The 16,599-nt window shown below is 46.2% G+C and overlaps 1 protein-coding gene across 2 annotated transcripts in view; it reads right to left on the bottom strand.

The window, feature by feature from the left end:
* INTS3 (integrator complex subunit 3) overlaps positions 1-16,599 on the bottom strand; it is a 192,651-nt gene that overhangs the window by 30,089 nt on the left and 145,963 nt on the right. For both annotated transcript variants that reach the window (XM_068252424.1, XM_068252425.1), the window contains exons 15-20: positions 12,737-12,889; positions 8,849-8,978; positions 7,613-7,667; positions 4,957-5,060; positions 2,849-2,893; positions 2,607-2,726 (exon numbers count right to left, since the gene is read on the bottom strand). In XM_068252424.1, the coding sequence (XP_068108525.1) occupies positions 2,607-2,726; positions 2,849-2,893; positions 4,957-5,060; positions 7,613-7,667; positions 8,849-8,978; positions 12,737-12,889 (607 nt within the window). The remainder of the gene's footprint in view (positions 1-2,606; positions 2,727-2,848; positions 2,894-4,956; positions 5,061-7,612; positions 7,668-8,848; positions 8,979-12,736; positions 12,890-16,599) is intronic.

Raw genomic sequence — 16,599 nt, 5'->3', positions numbered from 1 at the left:
CCCTCGCCATTCAGGAAGCCCAGCGGCTTTATTAATAGATAAACTTGTTCTGGCTTTTCATTAATTAGCGGTAATAATTGGCGCATCGGCAGAGAACACAGACTGGATGTTATTAAGGAGGATAAAAGGATAATGAGGTGGATTAAACTATTACTGGTCTGGAACAGACTCAGATGACGGGCGGGACGAGTGGTTACAGAGCAGAGATCAGGTGACCTCGGCCTCCGCTACAACGAAACTGCTATTCTCATCATACATCCGAGCAGCACATTAACACCGAGTCCCATTCTGCCCCCGCAAATGTGACCATAGGCAGCTCTATGACTGGAGATACTCACATCAGTGTTCTCCCCAGGCTGTTTTAGCCGGGTGCTCCACCCGGCTAGTTTTGGTGAGCACCCGGCTGTTATCAGCTCACCTCCTCCTATGCTGTAAGCAGAGTTGGGCACCAAAACACTGGTCCTGCATTCTCTCATCTCGCCCCACCCGGCTACTTTTCATGCCACCCAGCTGGAAAAAATGTCTGGGGAGAACACTGCACATGTATCACACGGTATATACCCATACGTAGCTAGAGTATCAGATAATAAGCAATACATCAGGTTATTTGGGCGCCGCGATCAATAGGCATCTAATAGATGCTTGTGTTAACTATCGGCAATCAGGCGCCCAATGCTTCTAGCAGCTGCTACATAGACGATCGGCTACAACTATTGGTCATTTGAGCTCGTGGTTGGGAACCTACAGGGGAAGGTGGAAGAGGAGGGAGGGGCGGTTGCAATGCAGAGAAATCTGGCAGGTTGATAAAACTTTATTTAAAACAGAATCACGTCTTACAAAATCACTTCTGCACAGAGATTCAAAGCGATTTTGCAGTGCTCCTATACTTGAAGGACCAATACCGCAAAAAAAACAAAAAAAAACAAAGTAAAATATATGAAAACACACACAAAAAATACATTTTGCCCAGAGTAAAATGTGCTATAAATTACTATTCTGCGAGGTTGCTGTTGCTTACAGCAGGTAGTAAAAATCTGACAGAACTAACAGGTTTTGGAATAGTCCAGTTGCTCATGGGGATTCTCAAGGTTTTCTTTATTTTCAAAAGCACTTAATGAACAGCAGTTGCTCAGTCAAACTGCCAGAACAGAGTGCAAACAGGTGTGGGAGGAAAGGTGGGGGGAGGGGGGGGGGCAGCTGGCATCTTTGGGTAGATTCTTTTCAGGAAGTGATTTTGTAAAGAATAAATTAAATGCTGAGAATTCCCCATGAAGAGATGGACTTATCAAAAACATATCAGTTCCGTCAGATGGGTCCAGAGGTACTGCCTCTGCATGTGAAGCATGAGGTTGTGTTCAACTCTTGGGTTAGAAATGACAGTAGCATAGATGAAGAGTCATTCATAGCTTATTTTACTCTAGAAAACACAACTCTTATGTGCACGTTTGCATACAGTATATTTAACAATTTCTCATGATAGTGCTCCTTTAACAATGAAGCATAATAACTACAAAATTGCTGCAGGACCGGCTATTTTGATTTGGTCAAATTGCAGTAGCTCTTGTGGGTTCAAGGCAAGAGACGTAAAGTTCCAGCACTCTATAGGGCTGCAGCAGGAGACTGGACTTGGCTGTAGTTAATTGTGGACGAGAGGAAGAGAGATGAGGCAAGACCGGCACTACAATTAGGGTTGTTTATTGAAAAAGATAAAATCACTTACAGTCAGTTGTGCAGCCAGATGCTAAAGCGGGTTAAGTGGGGACGTCAGGTCTATGTCCCCCTGCAGACCTCTGTTTCGCGCTAACAGCGCTTGTTTACCGCAATGGGGAGAGGTGGGGGCGGGCAGCAGCAGCGTGGTTTACATACCCCACGTCACGGCGGCACTTCAGCCTACGTCTGCTAGCCACGCCCCCGGTTTTCATGTCAACCTGTGACGCCCACTCGTCCTGTGGAAAGGACGGGGAGCGTCCATGTATCTTGGCAACGGCAGATCCGCCCGCCGGTGCGTCCCACCATGCAGACCAGTGCCCAGCCCCCAAGCATAGCTGTGCACATCAGGGACAAAGTGTGCACGGAGAAGCCTTGCCTCATCTCTCTACCTTTACAAGATTGCTCTTGTGGGTTCACCTGCATACACTTTCATAGGCATAGTGCTTTTTTGGGTCACGGGTGATCCTAGAGTGCAGCTGAAAGCACTCTAGTGTGCCTCTAGTCTAAGTGTCATTGAGGGACGTAACTAGAGGGGAGCAGCCCTTGCATCTGCAGCGAGGCCCTGAGCTGTAAGGGGGCCCCAACTATTACTTCACTCCCTCTGATCCAGTCATCAGATTAGGAGTTTTTCTGGCTGCACTTGTTATGGGTGTGAAGAGTATGATGGCCACACTTGTTTTATGGACCTTGTGAGATGGGCCCCAAGGGAGGTGGGAAAGGGGTGTGAACATTAAGAGGGCCCCATCAAAGTTTTTCTGGGGCCCCCATGATTTGTAGTTACGCCACTGGAAGCACCCTTGATTTTGTTTGCAGAAGACAAAGCTTTGAAAACAAGTTTTATGGAAGTCGGACAGTTGGTGGTGAAGCTGAAGAAGGTCCTGGAGTGAGGTCCTCACCTGGCCTTCAGATAGTAGAGCAGGTGGTAGCCAATCTTGGGCTGCTTCTGGTAGAGCTCAGAGAGCAGGTCCAGGAGGAGGGAGAAGCCATTGCTATCTTCTTGCATCTGAATGAGGTTCCTGGTGAAAACAGTGTGAAGGCAGAAAGCACGAGGAGTTATATAGGGTTAGAGACGGGAAAACTCCAGCTATGCCACTTTCATCAGGTTCCACCACAGAGATGTGGCACGATGGCGACTCACCTAAATATTAGGTAAAGTGGCTTCCCGACTGACTCCTCCAGAGACCTGGCAAAAAAAACACATGACTATCAGAACATAAACCGGGAAATAAACTGATACACAGCTTCAACAAAATTCATCAACTACTATCAGATATAAACCTCAATTTTCTTCCACTCCAAACACAGAGCTGGGTTGCAGTCATTCATTTGTAAAAAAAAAATGGTGAATGTAGCCCTGAAAAGAGCCAGCAGAACCATCACCAATTGCATATGACCAACACACTTCTAGTCTACCAGTTTTCTTATGTTGATGTGTTGGTCTATCTCCATTCCTTGCCATCCCAAGTGCCAACGTACTGCAACTAACCCACCGACATCCCTTGAAATAGACATTTTATTGAGCTTTTTCAATTTTACAACATTCAGCAAAACATACACAGATGGCACTCGGCCATCGGCATTGTGATGCAAGGCTATGATAGACCCCGAGATCTTCATATGTTATTTAGAAAGTAGTCTTACTCCTAACCAAAAGGAGAATAAAGTACTAGTCAAGTTCAACTCCATTGGCCTCTAGGCCACACTTTAACAAATTTCCGCATGTCTGCAATCTTCAGGAGTCTCAGATTTGGAACGGCCTGGCCGAGGAGGACAAGGAGAGCCAGAGACTACCCACTCCTAAGGGAAGTATCAAACCTGTGGTTTTTGCAATAATTCGCTTTAGTTTTAAAGAGTAACTGTCAGGCTGCAAAAGCTAATTTAAACCTCTATTCTCCTATGTTAAATACTGAAGTTAAAATGTCTCTTACTTTGATTTTTGCTGAACAGCAAGCCTCTTTATTCCCAAGCTCCTAAGGAGGCCAGCAGGCCGCATAACAGATACTGCAAAGCATGCTGGGGCTGCTTCTCCCTACTGCACTCCCTTGGTCCTCCCCTTCATTTCCCTATCCCACCCTAAGGCTGCTTTCACAGTGAGAAGTTACATGCTCATGTTGCAGCAGCTTGTATCTTGCAGCCTAACTCACAGCACTGAAAAATCAATGTGCTGTTCACAGGGCACATGTTCCGTTAGAGTACACTGCATGAGTCCGCTATTGTTCCTAGTCACATGGCTAATTAATATTCACTGCACTGTGGTGTTGTTCCGGATCATGAACCATTAGGATCTTTGATCCAGATCTTTTTTGTGAGTCGAATCATCAGGAAGCAGGGTAAGGGAGGATATTGCATCACAATTGGCTTCATACAAGACAAACATGGAACCTGCCATGAGCTGTCAGGAGCATCAATCTCTGCAAATACTATATAAAAATTCTGTGAAATCCAAACGTGGACAGTCAAATGCATATGTAATGTAAGTACAGCCGATATTTAGCTACTGATATATGTGTTTTTTTTCTCTGAGACCCTATACCTAACAGCTCCTCTTTAACAATAAACTTCCGCATGGTAACAAATGGCTGACGCAACATATATCATCATCATGAGCCAAAGTGAATATCTCAATCTGATAAGTGCGGATGACTTTAAGAGCAACTGAAGTGAGAGGGGTATGGAGGCTGCCATATTTATTTCCTTTTAAGCAATACCAGTTGACTGGCAGCCTTGCTGATCCCCTGCCTCTAAAACCTTTAGCCATAGACCCTGAACAAGCATGCAGCAGATCAGGTGTTTCTGACATCGTTGTCAGATCGGACAAGATTATCTGCATGCTTGTTTCAGGCGTTATTCAGACACTACTGCATCCAAATAGACCTGCAGGGTTGCCAGGCAACTGGTATTGCTTAAAAGGAAATAAATATGGCAGCCTCCATAGTCTTCTCAGTTCAGTTGTCCTTTAAGGCTCAAATATTCATCTTCCTCCCTCCCCAATACTGGGAACTTCCATCATATTAATAGAACTGATCCGGTTCTTCCCACAAGGAGCCCTGGTCACAAGTCCGGGCATGGTCATTAAAAGTGACTGAAATGCTGTGGCTGCTTAATTCAACTAATCGCATTTCTCTCCAGTGCTGCATGAACACCAGTAAAATAAGAGAGGTTGTTGGAAAAAAATGGCCCTCACTTTGATGACCCACTTCCCTGAAGTAAAGAGAAGGACCTCTGCAGGGGTTGTGGGACACTTACTCATCTGTGATCTCCTCCGGCAGGACCTCTCCCCGGAAATGGGATTTAAACAACTCATGGAGACAAGAAGCTACGACGGATATCTGCTCCGCATCAAACTCATCCTGAAGAAGAAAGGTGCAAATACAAGTTATCTTACTGCATTACCTCATAGACACTTGTGCTACAGGAATAAAACATAATGGCTATCATTCATAAAGGAGCTGTCGGTAAGGAGAATCAGTGCGGGAAAACACCGCTGGCTGTGTTTTAGACTTCTGGGTGGGCATTCATAAAAAAAGTATCCATGTGCGGAAGCAGTGCGGAGATTCCCCGAACTAAGCTGGCGGTAGGCTTGCGGAGACACGGAAGCTGCAGAGTTGATACATTTCTCCGTGTTCCGCTCTGCTGCAGCTGCCTGGGAGGTCTGTGTGTCTCCATTCACTTACATTGGTATCGCCACATCAGAGGCAGCGGTACTTCCCGACCTCACACCGCTTGCGGTGATCTTCATGAATTAACATTTTGCTACATTTGTTCCGATAATCACCGCACAAGGCGGTGATTTATCACTCTGCTCGGTAGTGTCATTTTTTCATGCGGAAAGAGGCTTTGTGAATGCTGACTTTGCTGAGTGTTCGGTAAAGTCAGCTGTTTTGAGCATTTCCGCATGCGGAAATGCTTTATGAATGATAGCCAATGAGGGGGTGTGCTCAGGCAATGTACTTGGCTCTTTCAACATCGTAGACATTTTTAGTGAACAGGCCACAAGGGAAGCAATGGGGGCACAAGGAAAGGGATGAGGGCATGGGGAACATGATGGAAGCACAGAGGAAGCGATGGGAGCAAAGGAGATGTGATGGGGGCACTGGGGGAAGGGTTGAGGCACAGGGAACGTAATGGGATACAAGGGAAGGGATGAGGCACAGGGGACGTAATTGGAGCATGGGGAAGGGATAAGGCACATGGAAAGTAATGGCGGCACGGGGGAAGGGATGAGGCACAGGGAACGTAATGGCGGCACGGGGGAAGGGATGAGGCACAGGGGACGTAATGGGATACAAGGGAAGGGATGAGGCACAGGGGACGTAATGGGATACAAGGGAAGGGATGAGGCACAGGGGACGTAATGGGATACAAGGGAAGGGATGAGGCACAGAGGACGTAATGGGATACAAGGGAAGGGATGAGGCACAGGGGACGTAATGGGATACAAGGGAAGGGATGAGGCACAGGGGACGTAATGGGATACAAGGGAAGGGATGAGGCACAGGGGACGTAATGGGATACAAGGGAAGGGATGAAGCACAGGGGACGTAATGGGATACAAGGGAAGGGATGAGGCACAGAGGACGTAATGGCATACAAGGGAAGGGATGAGGCACAGAGGACGTAATGGGATACAAGGGAAGGGATGAGGCACAGAGGACGTAATGGGATACAAGGGAAGGGATGAGGCACAGGGGACATAATGGGATACAAGGGAAGGGATGAGGCACAGGGGACGTAATGGGATACAAGGGAAGGGATGAGGCACAGGGGACGTAATGGGATACAAGGGAAGGGATGAGGCACAGGGGACGTAATGGGATACAAGGGAAGGGATGAGGCACAGGGGACGTAATGGGATACGAGGGAAGGGATGAAGCACAGGGGACGTAATGGGATACAAGGGAAGGGATGAGGCACAGGGGACGTAATGGGATACGAGGGAAGGGATGAAGCACAGGGGACGTAATGGGATACAAGGGAAGGGATGAGGCACAGGGGACGTAATGGGATACAAGGGAAGGGATGAGGCACAGAGGACGTAATGGCATACAAGGGAAGGGATGAGGCACAGGGGACATAATGGGATACAAGGGAAGGGATGAGGCACAGGGGACGTAATGGGATACAAGGGAAGGGATGAGGCACAGGGGACGTAATGGGATACAAGGGAAGGGATGAGGCACAGGGGACGTAATGGGATACAAGGGAAGGGATGAGGCACAGGGGACGTAATGGGATACGAGGGAAGGGATGAAGCACAGGGGACGTAATGGGATACAAGGGAAGGGATGAGGCACAGGGGACGTAATGGGATACAAGGGAAGGGATGAGGCACAGAGGACGTAATGGCATACAAGGGAAGGGATGAGGCACAGAGGACGTAATGGGATACAAGGGAAGGGATGAAGCACAGGGGATGTAATGGGATACAAGGGAAGGGATGAGGCACAGGGGACGTAATGGGATACAAGGGAAGGGATCAGGCACAGGGGACGTAATGGGATACAAGGGAAGGGATGAGGCACAGAGGACGTAATGGGATACAAGGCAGGGATGAGGCACAGAGGACGTAATGGGATACAAGGGAAGGGATGAGGCACAGAGGACGTAATGGGATACAAGGGAAGGGATGAGGCACAGGGGACGTAATGGGATACAAGGGAAGGGATGAGGCACAGAGGACGTAATGGGATACAAGGGAAGGGATGAGGCACAGAGGACGTAATGGGGGCAGGGGGGAATTGGGGCAGTGATGGTGGCACAGGGACTTGATCACACAAGGGCATGGGGGACTTGAGGAGGGCACAGGGGAAGTGATGGGGCGACGGGGGCACAGAGGACGTGATGATGCATGGGGGAGGTAATGGGAGCACGGGGGACATGTACGATGTGATGAGGAACTTACCTCCAGAATTTGTTCCACTATGTCCTGCATCAGTTCGCATTGCGATTCCATGTCGCTGCAAGAAACAGTCACAACATTACTGAAGCTCCAGTCAATAAAAAAAAAAGATCTCCTAAATCACAGATGACAGCACAAGAAGCCGGGTGTTCTTAGTAAGCTGACCTTTGTTCTAAAAGCTGCACTCCAGCAAAGCTTTTTAAAATCAGATTTTGAGGAAGGTTAACATATTCTACCAAGTCATGACTGCGGTCTGTAGATCTGTCTAATGCTGGGAATACACGGCTCGATTCTGAGCCATTTACATGGCTGGATAGATCATTTCCGACATGTCCGCTCTCCCGCCCGATCGTTTCGCCGCTCGATTCTGCATGGAGGACAATGGGAAAAGATAAGAAAAATGAGGGGAAGATAAGAGAATCGAGCGCGGGAAACGATCGGGCGCGGAATCGAGCGGCAAAATTGAGCCGTGTATGCCCAGCATAAGACAAGTTGGATGCTCCATAAGATTCCCTTTTCTTAGGTAAGTATCAGTTTTTTTTTGTTATTAGGCTTGCCTCGGGTTTACTTTAAAAACGTTAAAGTGAACCTCCGGACTAAAAATCTACTCAGCAGAACTGAAAAGGATTGGTGTTTCTTCAAGTTTCACAGCATCCGAACTTTGTTTTTCTTACCAAAGCATCATTTTTAGCCGCATTTTTAGCTAAGCTTCACCCATCAAAGAAAACTGCCCGGGCTTTTTTCCCCCGATGCTGTGCAAAGCATGATGGGATTTCCTATGTTATTCACGTTGCCTAGCAACTGGGTGGGGTGATCAGCACACAGGACAGTTGGAACTGTGTCTCATGCTCCCTGTCACCTCCTTTCAACCAAAAAGATGGCTGCCCTCCTGAAATCAAACATTTACCTGTTCTTTTAAAACAGGGTGGGTAAGAGATTATATTACCTATCTATTTTAATTAACATAACTAATGTAACTTAATGACAGTATGTTTGTTTAGGCTGAAGTTCCTCTTTATGGTGGTGCAAGGCGGCCAGACTTGGGGCTTGTTCACTACAAGGACACAGTGTAACCGTGTACATTCACTAATGGGTGATACATGTTAAGTGTGAGTTATGCCCTAGCTACAATGATGCTCATTATAACAAGTTCAAAAGAATGCGCAGAGCAGTGCATAAATAGCAACCAGCTGTAATGTGTTTCCTCTCTTCTGACCACCAGGTGGCGCACACACTCACCTCTCCTTCTGTAACGCTACAACCTTCTCCCGAATGGGTTCTTCCAGCTGCTCCAGGTACGGTGTGACGTCCGCTGGCTCTTCCAGGATAGGCTCCTTGATGGGGTGAAATCGGAAATCCCTCTTTTTTCCTGGGGAGGCAACATAATGTGAGCATTGGTGCTACCAGCCATGTAGAATATCTTCAGTGGGCCTGATCCAGCCTGGTGGCAGCATTTCCCTCCCTGTATGCTTGTTACTGGAAATACTAGATCAGCTACAGCTACATATTACAGGATCAACATTGCAGCCAGGAAAAAATACATTTCTAAAGTGAAAAAGCAATTGCAGTCTCGATATTGCACCCACGTCAGACACATGCAAGGTGTGCAGGCGGGCTGACAGCCGTTTCGTGACCTCCGCTGACTTCCTCTGGTCTCTGAGGAAGCGGAGCTTGTGACACGGCTGTCAGGCCACCTACTTACTAATCCCGAGACACAGTGAGTCACCCTACTACTAGAAGATGTCCAGTTTACATCTAGTGCCAATCAGTTTTCTTTCTCACTACATTGACATGTCCAATTACTGTGTTGCCCACAGGGTACGAAATGTGATCCCATGGGTGACAGCTTGGGGTTGAGTACTGTACACATGCACTGCTAGCCTACAGTCTAGCGAAGCATTCTATGAAGGGGCAGGTGGGCCAATGGCAAGGTGCATGACAGAACAGCATGGAGTGGGCAGGGTGTGTGTTGGAGAACAGGCCAGGCCAAGGCAATCAGCCAGTCTGGATCCCTTGTGGGCGCTTGAGGGGTAAGGAAAGGGGGGGGGGGGGTATTGGGTGCCACCATACACACCCTATATTCTGAGCAGGGTTGGCCAAGTGTGACTGCTTCAGCGTAGATCCTTCTAGTGCACAGGTGTCAAACTCCAGGCCAGTGTTTAGGATGGACTGAGAAATGTAGAAATGTGTTCAACTTGATGAACAACACCTTTCCTGATACAGACCCATCATTTAATTTGACCTGTGCCAAAAATGTGCGAGGGCCTCGTCCCTAGAAGGACTGGAGTTCGACATCCCTGAACTAGAGTGTGCAGTTTACTCTTCTAGATTCTTCATTTTTTCTATATTATAGACGAGAGTGGTGGGAGCTAAGAGCCAGTGGGCCAGATTTATCAAAGCATTAACGGCAGTTTTTTCTTCTTAAACAGTTCTAAATAGCAGAGGAACTGTTCTGCATGATAAGAAACGTCTTAAAGCGGATCCGAGATGAAAAACTAACTATAACAAGTAACTTGTCTATATATCTTATCTAAAGTTTAGATAGTTTACACAGCAAATCTAGCTGCAAACATCTTCAATAGAATATGATTATTTCTTCCTGTGATACAATGACAGCAGCCATGTTTGTAAACATTACACAGAGGCAGGCTTATCTGCATCTTCTGTGAAAAAAACCTAATCCTCCCTCCTCCTCCCCTCTGCCTCTGAAATCTCTGGCTAGTAATACCTCCCCTCCTCCTGCCCAGACTGAGCTCCCATGAGCCCTTGGTACTGCCAAGGCTCTCCGAAAAACTGTGGGCGAGGCTTGTTTAGTTTATAGGGAATTAGAGAATTAAAACAAAAACAAAAAAAGTATTTGGCTTGAGGAATGCCCTATAAACAATTGGAAAGAAACACAATCATGCAATGAGTAAAAGTTCATCTCGGATCCACTTTAAATCCTATGTAATAGTGGCACTTTAGCATGAATTTCTAGAGCTGCACTACAGTTAAGAAACGTGCAAATCCATCCCTAAACTGGCACAGATTAAGAAGTGCTTGATAGCAGTTCTACAGATAGTGCAGCAGAGCAGACTAGACATGATTTGGGAAGTGCTCCTCCCCCTGCTGAATTCCTCCTCAGAGCCTGCCAGTATCAATACAGCAGATGTATTGGCTACCTCAGCAACAGAAATTCCCCTCACACACTGCACTGCCTGATACACCTTCATAGCTCCTACTATTATAGAACAGTTTTAGAAGGAAACTGCACTAGTGATTTCTTAAGATGTCTGAGACTAATTCTGCATGATTTCTAAAAACCTACCAATATTTTGTCTCAGACACTCTTAATAAATGTCCCCCAGTGACTACAGAGGACGCATGTGGCATCTGGTAGCCCCAAGAGACTGATGAAGTAGGAGTATCTCAACAAAACATAGATTCATAGCACTTACATTTCTGCATGGGGTCTGCTCTCTGAAAATTCGAGGCAGATTGCATAATTTATGTGCATGTTTTCGGGCTATGTTATAAAGCCAGATATTTTAAGGAAAGAGCTTAAAGTGAAATGTAAAGCACACCTGAAGTGAGAGGAATATGGGTGGACTAAGGGCACAGAGGAAGGCTCTAGGGCAGTGATGGCTAACCTTGGCACTCCAGCTGTGACAAAACTACAAATCCCATCATGCCTCTTCCTCCCCGAGTTATGCTTAGAGCTGTCAGAGTATTGCAATGTCTCATGGGGCTTGTAGTTCCGCCACAGCTGGAGTGCCAAGGTTAGCCATCACTGCTCTATGGGATCCAGAGCCATCCACCTCCATAGGTGATTATCCCATACTATCCCAGGAAAAGAAAACAAAACATTTGTAAGTAGATAAATACTCGTTCTACTTACATAACATACGTATTGTACAGTCTACATTTTAATTTCAGTGAAATATATCTAGTAAATAAAGAGAAAACTGTTCCAGGCATTTTCCATCTTTACTGTCTCTGACTGAAGCTAATCCTGATGTCATTTCCTCCTTTACACTTTTTTTTTCTCCTGCCTGAAATGGTGTATACATTGCCAGACCTCCTCCCCACTGAGCTCTGTAGGAACTGCACTATCTAACCTCCTTTGCAAACACGTGAGCACAGCATAGACCATATTTCAGCAGCTTCTGCAGAGGGGTGAGGTGTATTTCCCTTCTCAGCCTTGTGTCACACTAAACTGCCCTCAGCCAATCAGTGAGGAGAAGGAATGTGAGAGGGTAGATGACAAGCTTCCCTCCCCCCCCAGCAATGTACCAGAATAGAGCCAGGCTGACTGAGATAACATTGAGTACAGCAGACACATTTATGATTATATTGGAATGCTTGCATTGCAGATGTCATGTAGACTACATAATAAACACAGAGCAGTGGGTAAATGGAATTTGATTTCTATGGCCGACAATCCCACTTTCTAAGATGCAAAGCTGCTGCAAGTGTAGCTACACCAAGGATTTTTCAGTTCCTAAGGTGATACTTATAATTTACACAAATGTATGTTAATTGTAACAGACAAAGGAATGTAAATACAAGATAATGTTATCACCTCTTCGGATGTGGCAGCAAGCTATCCATAGAAGAAGAAAGAGCTGTGTTTAACTATTTGAATGCTGTTCTGCTACCATTTTTATTTTTTGTGTTAGTATATTTTGTGCTGTAAATAATCTTTTAGAGCAAAGAGGAAATGCTGAGTTTCATATTACTTTCATACTGCTCCTGTGGAGAGTGGAGCCTGTCTGCTCTGCTTCCCTGCACTAGAAACCCAATTACCTCTGTCGCTAAAGCCCAACTTCACCCAAAACTGAACAGCACAGATTCCGAAAGCAAACATGGCGATTCCTACCTGTGCTGAAAATGAGCTCTCTCTGCTGTAACAGCAAAGAGCTAAGAAGTGATCACTAGATAGATTTTTAATATATAAATACAGCAGCTATGCAATAAAATGAAATGGCAGCTTTCAGAGCAGATAAACTGTACTTTGGGGACTTGAGCAGACAATATTACTTGTGCACAAAAGCAAATATGGTAACTGTATAGGTAATACAAAGTAGGAAAACACATTTTTATTGAATGTTCTGTCAGAGTTTTATGCCCCTTAAATGAGATCAGTACCATTGTCAGCAGCAGGAGTAGCAGTAGCGGCAGCTTTGTTGTTCATTTCTTCATCGTCATCGCTGAATGCAGCCTCCGCTTGGTCGTAGCAACTCTCCTCTTTGTCGGTCAAGTTGTTGTCCATTTCCATAGCAGCGGGTTCCTCTACCTTTACTGAGAAAGAAGAACTACCATAGTACAGAGTATAGGCCAGATATCTGCTACCACACAGAGAATCTTTGTACATAAATGCCTGATAACATCTAAGGAATAATACTAAAAAATAATAACTCACATGGACAACACAAAAGAAGAAAACTTAAAGGGAACTAAGCACCCTTTCTTTCACTGGTATTTCTCCTGGCATAGAAGCTGCCATGTTCCCCCTCCCCTTCTCACGGTCCTTATTTACAGAAGTCAGATATGCTATCTTCACACATTCACTCTAGATAATCTCTTTGAAGAAACTGTCCCAATTACCCACCCCCTCTGTTGATGAAAAGGTATTGTTTACTTCTTGGTAATGAGGGCAATAAAACAATTAGCTTCCTGAAATCTCTGGGCAGGGGACTGAAGGGCAGGCCTGTTGAAGTAGGCAAATAAAACTTAATTGCAAAACTTTGAATGTAAAATAAAAGGTAAAATGGAAGTTTATTTTACATATTGTTGGCATGCATTTTGTATGTGCTGTTGAGATGCTCTGGGTGCTAAAAATGAAGCTCGGTTCACTTTACAGGACAACTATCACAAAAACTGGATCCTCAAAAGGCTTCCCCGATTTTTCTCCACTGGGCCGTTCACGAGCAGGGACCCCGGAGGCGTGGCCGTGTTGTGTCAGCGCAGTAGCACGGACTCACTCGTGCTCTTGCAGCCGAGCCCGATTGGGTCCGTGCTACTGTGCAGGTGGCTCACACTTGCACAATAGCACGGTCCTGATCGGACACCTTTTTTCTGCCGAAACACAATCGGGTCTGTGCTTGTACACATGCGCAAGCCGTCGACGAACAGCTTTTGAGGGGTACCAGAGCAGCTGGAGGAGGACGGGGAAAGCCGCTAGAGCATGGGTGTCTAACTCGAATACAAAGTGGGCCGAAATTGAACACTGGGACCTAGTCGCGGGTCATCCTCAATGTCTACTGGCCACCTTCCTCCCTTATAAAGTTTCCAGGTGTCTAATGGCCCCCCTATACAGTTCCCTGGTGTCCAGTGGTCCCTTGCTCTCCAATACAGTTCCCTGGTATCTAGTGCTTCTCCTCCTTTACCTCGCGCATATGGCCTCCCTGGTGTTCTAGGGCTTCACCTGCAACACAGCTGGGCCAAACATAATGCACAGTGGGGAAACCACTTGGGGGCCAAATGTAATGGCTCTGAGGGCCAGAGTATGACATGTATGCGCTAGAGGATCTACGAAGTGAGTACAACGTAGGTGCACGTTTTTCCCCTACAGGTAAATTAAAATACATACATATAAATGTACATTTCTCCCAGAGTAAACTGCACGATAAATGTATTTTTTTTCCTATGTCACACTGTCACACTAGGTAGTGAAAATTAAACATATCTGTCTGTTTTTTGACTAATCTATCTCCTCATGGGGGTTTCTCAGTTATTTCTATATCACAAAAACACTGAACTGTACTTGCAAACGAGTAGGGATGCTGGCTCACCTATTTGTATAAACCCCTTCCTGGGAGTGATTTTGTAAAGAATAAAGGAATTAGTGATTATCTCCCGTGTGGAGATGTACTACTCCAAAACCTGTAAGTCTTTTACTACCTACTATTCTCTAGGAAAAAACAACTAGTGCATTTTACTCAAACAACTGAACGTTTTAATTGTATATTTATTTGTTTTAAAGGTGTTTTTTTTTTTTTTTTATAATGCTCCTTTAAAAAGTTACCAGTAAGATCTACAACCTAACTACAAACTAAGGATGTAACGTAACCCAGGGCAACCTAATCCATTTTACCTTGAAAACTTCAGAATAGTTGCCATGGGTTACTAAACTCTGCCCACACAGAATCAGGATTAATCCCATAGCATTCCTGCATGCTAAGAACTGGCCTGGCTTTAAGCCCCCAAAATAGTAAATCACTCTGAGAACTTTTGGAAAATTATTCTTAATGGAGGAACATTTCCCACAACGATATGATAATGAATTTGTAATGAGAGGACAAAATTACCCCCCAAAGAATAGGGAAAGGACACATAATTATTCCTCTGCCAGCTTCAAATAATAGTAATCAATGAGAAGCGAGTGACATGGCGAAACCCAACGGCACAACCAGGAGGAAAGAGTGAGTGTGTGTGTGTGTGTGTGTGTGGGGGGGGGGGAGTGGGGAGAGTGAAATAAAGAATGAGGGGAAGAAAAACTAAAAAAGGAGGGAGAGATGGAGAAGACAAATAGTGAGAGGTAAGATAAATCATGGAGAGGAGAGACAGGACAGTGGAGAGAGGGTAAGAGGAGAGAAGAGGAAGGAGAAAAAATACAGAGGAGAAAGGTGAAAGGTAGAGGTGATGTGGACGAGCAGAAAGAGAGAAAAGAGGTGGCGGAGAGACTAGAGAAGCAGAAGGGAAGGGGGCAGAGGAGAGAAGAGCAGGAAAGGACAGGGGGGAGGCTGAGGTAAGCATGGTGGAAAGCGGAGCACGAGAGACGAGGAAAGGGAAGAGAGGAGAGAATTGGGGAGGAGAGAGAGAGAAGAGGAGAGGGTAGGAGAGTAAGAAGACAAGAGGGTTGAGAGAAGAAGAGAGGGGAAAAAAGGGGAGTGTTGGTAAAGAGAAGAGAAGTGACGGTAAAGAGATGGGACATGGGAAGTGATGGCAAAGAGATGGGAAGTGATGGTAGAGAGAGGAGAAGTGATAGTAGAGAGAAGGGGAGTGACGGTAGAGAGAAGGGGAGTGACGGCAGAGAAGTAAAGTGACAGTAGAGAGAAAGAGAATGACGGTACAGCGAAGGGAAGTGACGGTAGAGAGAAGGGGATAGAGAGAAGGGGAGTGACTGTAGACAGATGGGAAGTGATGGTAGAGAGAGGGGGAGTGACGGCAGAGAGGTAAAGTGACAGTAGAGAGAAAGAGAATGACGGTACAGCGAAGGGAAGTGACGGTAGAGAGAAGGGAAGTGATGGTAGATGGATGGGAAGTGACGGTAGGGAGATGGGAAGTGACAATAGAGAAATGGGAAGTGACAGTAGAGAGAAGGGAAGTGACGGTAGAGAGAAGGGGAGTGACGGTAGAGAGAAGGGGAGTGACGGTAGAGAGAAGGGGAGTGACGGTAGAGAGAAGGGAAGTAATGGTAGACAGATGGGAAGTGACTGTAGAGAGATGGGAAGTGATGGTAGAGAGAGGGTGAGTGACGGCAGAGAGAGGGGGAGTGAAGGTAAGGAGAAGGGAAGTGAGGGTAGAGAGATGGGAAGTGACGGTAGAGAGAAGGGTGGTGATGGTTGAGAGATGGGAAGTGACGGCATAGAGATAGGAGATGGGAAGTGATGACAGAGAGAGTGGGAGTGATGGTAGAGAGAGTGGGAGTGAAGGTAGAGAGAAGGGAAGTGATGGTAGAGAGAAGGGGAGTCACTTCCCATCTCTCTACCGTCACTTCCTATCTCCCATCTCTATACCGTCACTTCTCTTCTCTCTACCGTTACGGTAGTGAGATGGAAAGTGACGGTAGAGAGAAGGGAAGTGACAGTAGAGAGATGGGAAGTGACAGTAGAGAGATGGGAGATGGGAAGTGATGGTAGAGAGAAGGGGAGTGAAGGTAGAGAGAAGGGAAGTGACAGTAGAGAGATGGGAAGTGACGGTAGAGAGAAGGGGAGTGACAGTAGAGAGATGGGAAGTGACAGTAGAGAGATGGGAGATGGGAAGTGATGGTAGAGAGAAGGGGAGTG

The sequence above is a fragment of the Hyperolius riggenbachi genome, chromosome 9 (genome assembly GCF_040937935.1).
Source record: "Hyperolius riggenbachi isolate aHypRig1 chromosome 9, aHypRig1.pri, whole genome shotgun sequence".
Lineage (NCBI taxonomy): Eukaryota > Metazoa > Chordata > Amphibia > Anura > Hyperoliidae > Hyperolius > Hyperolius riggenbachi.
The sequence above is the reverse complement of the archived record's forward strand: the minus strand, read 5'-3'. Positions and strand labels throughout refer to the sequence as shown.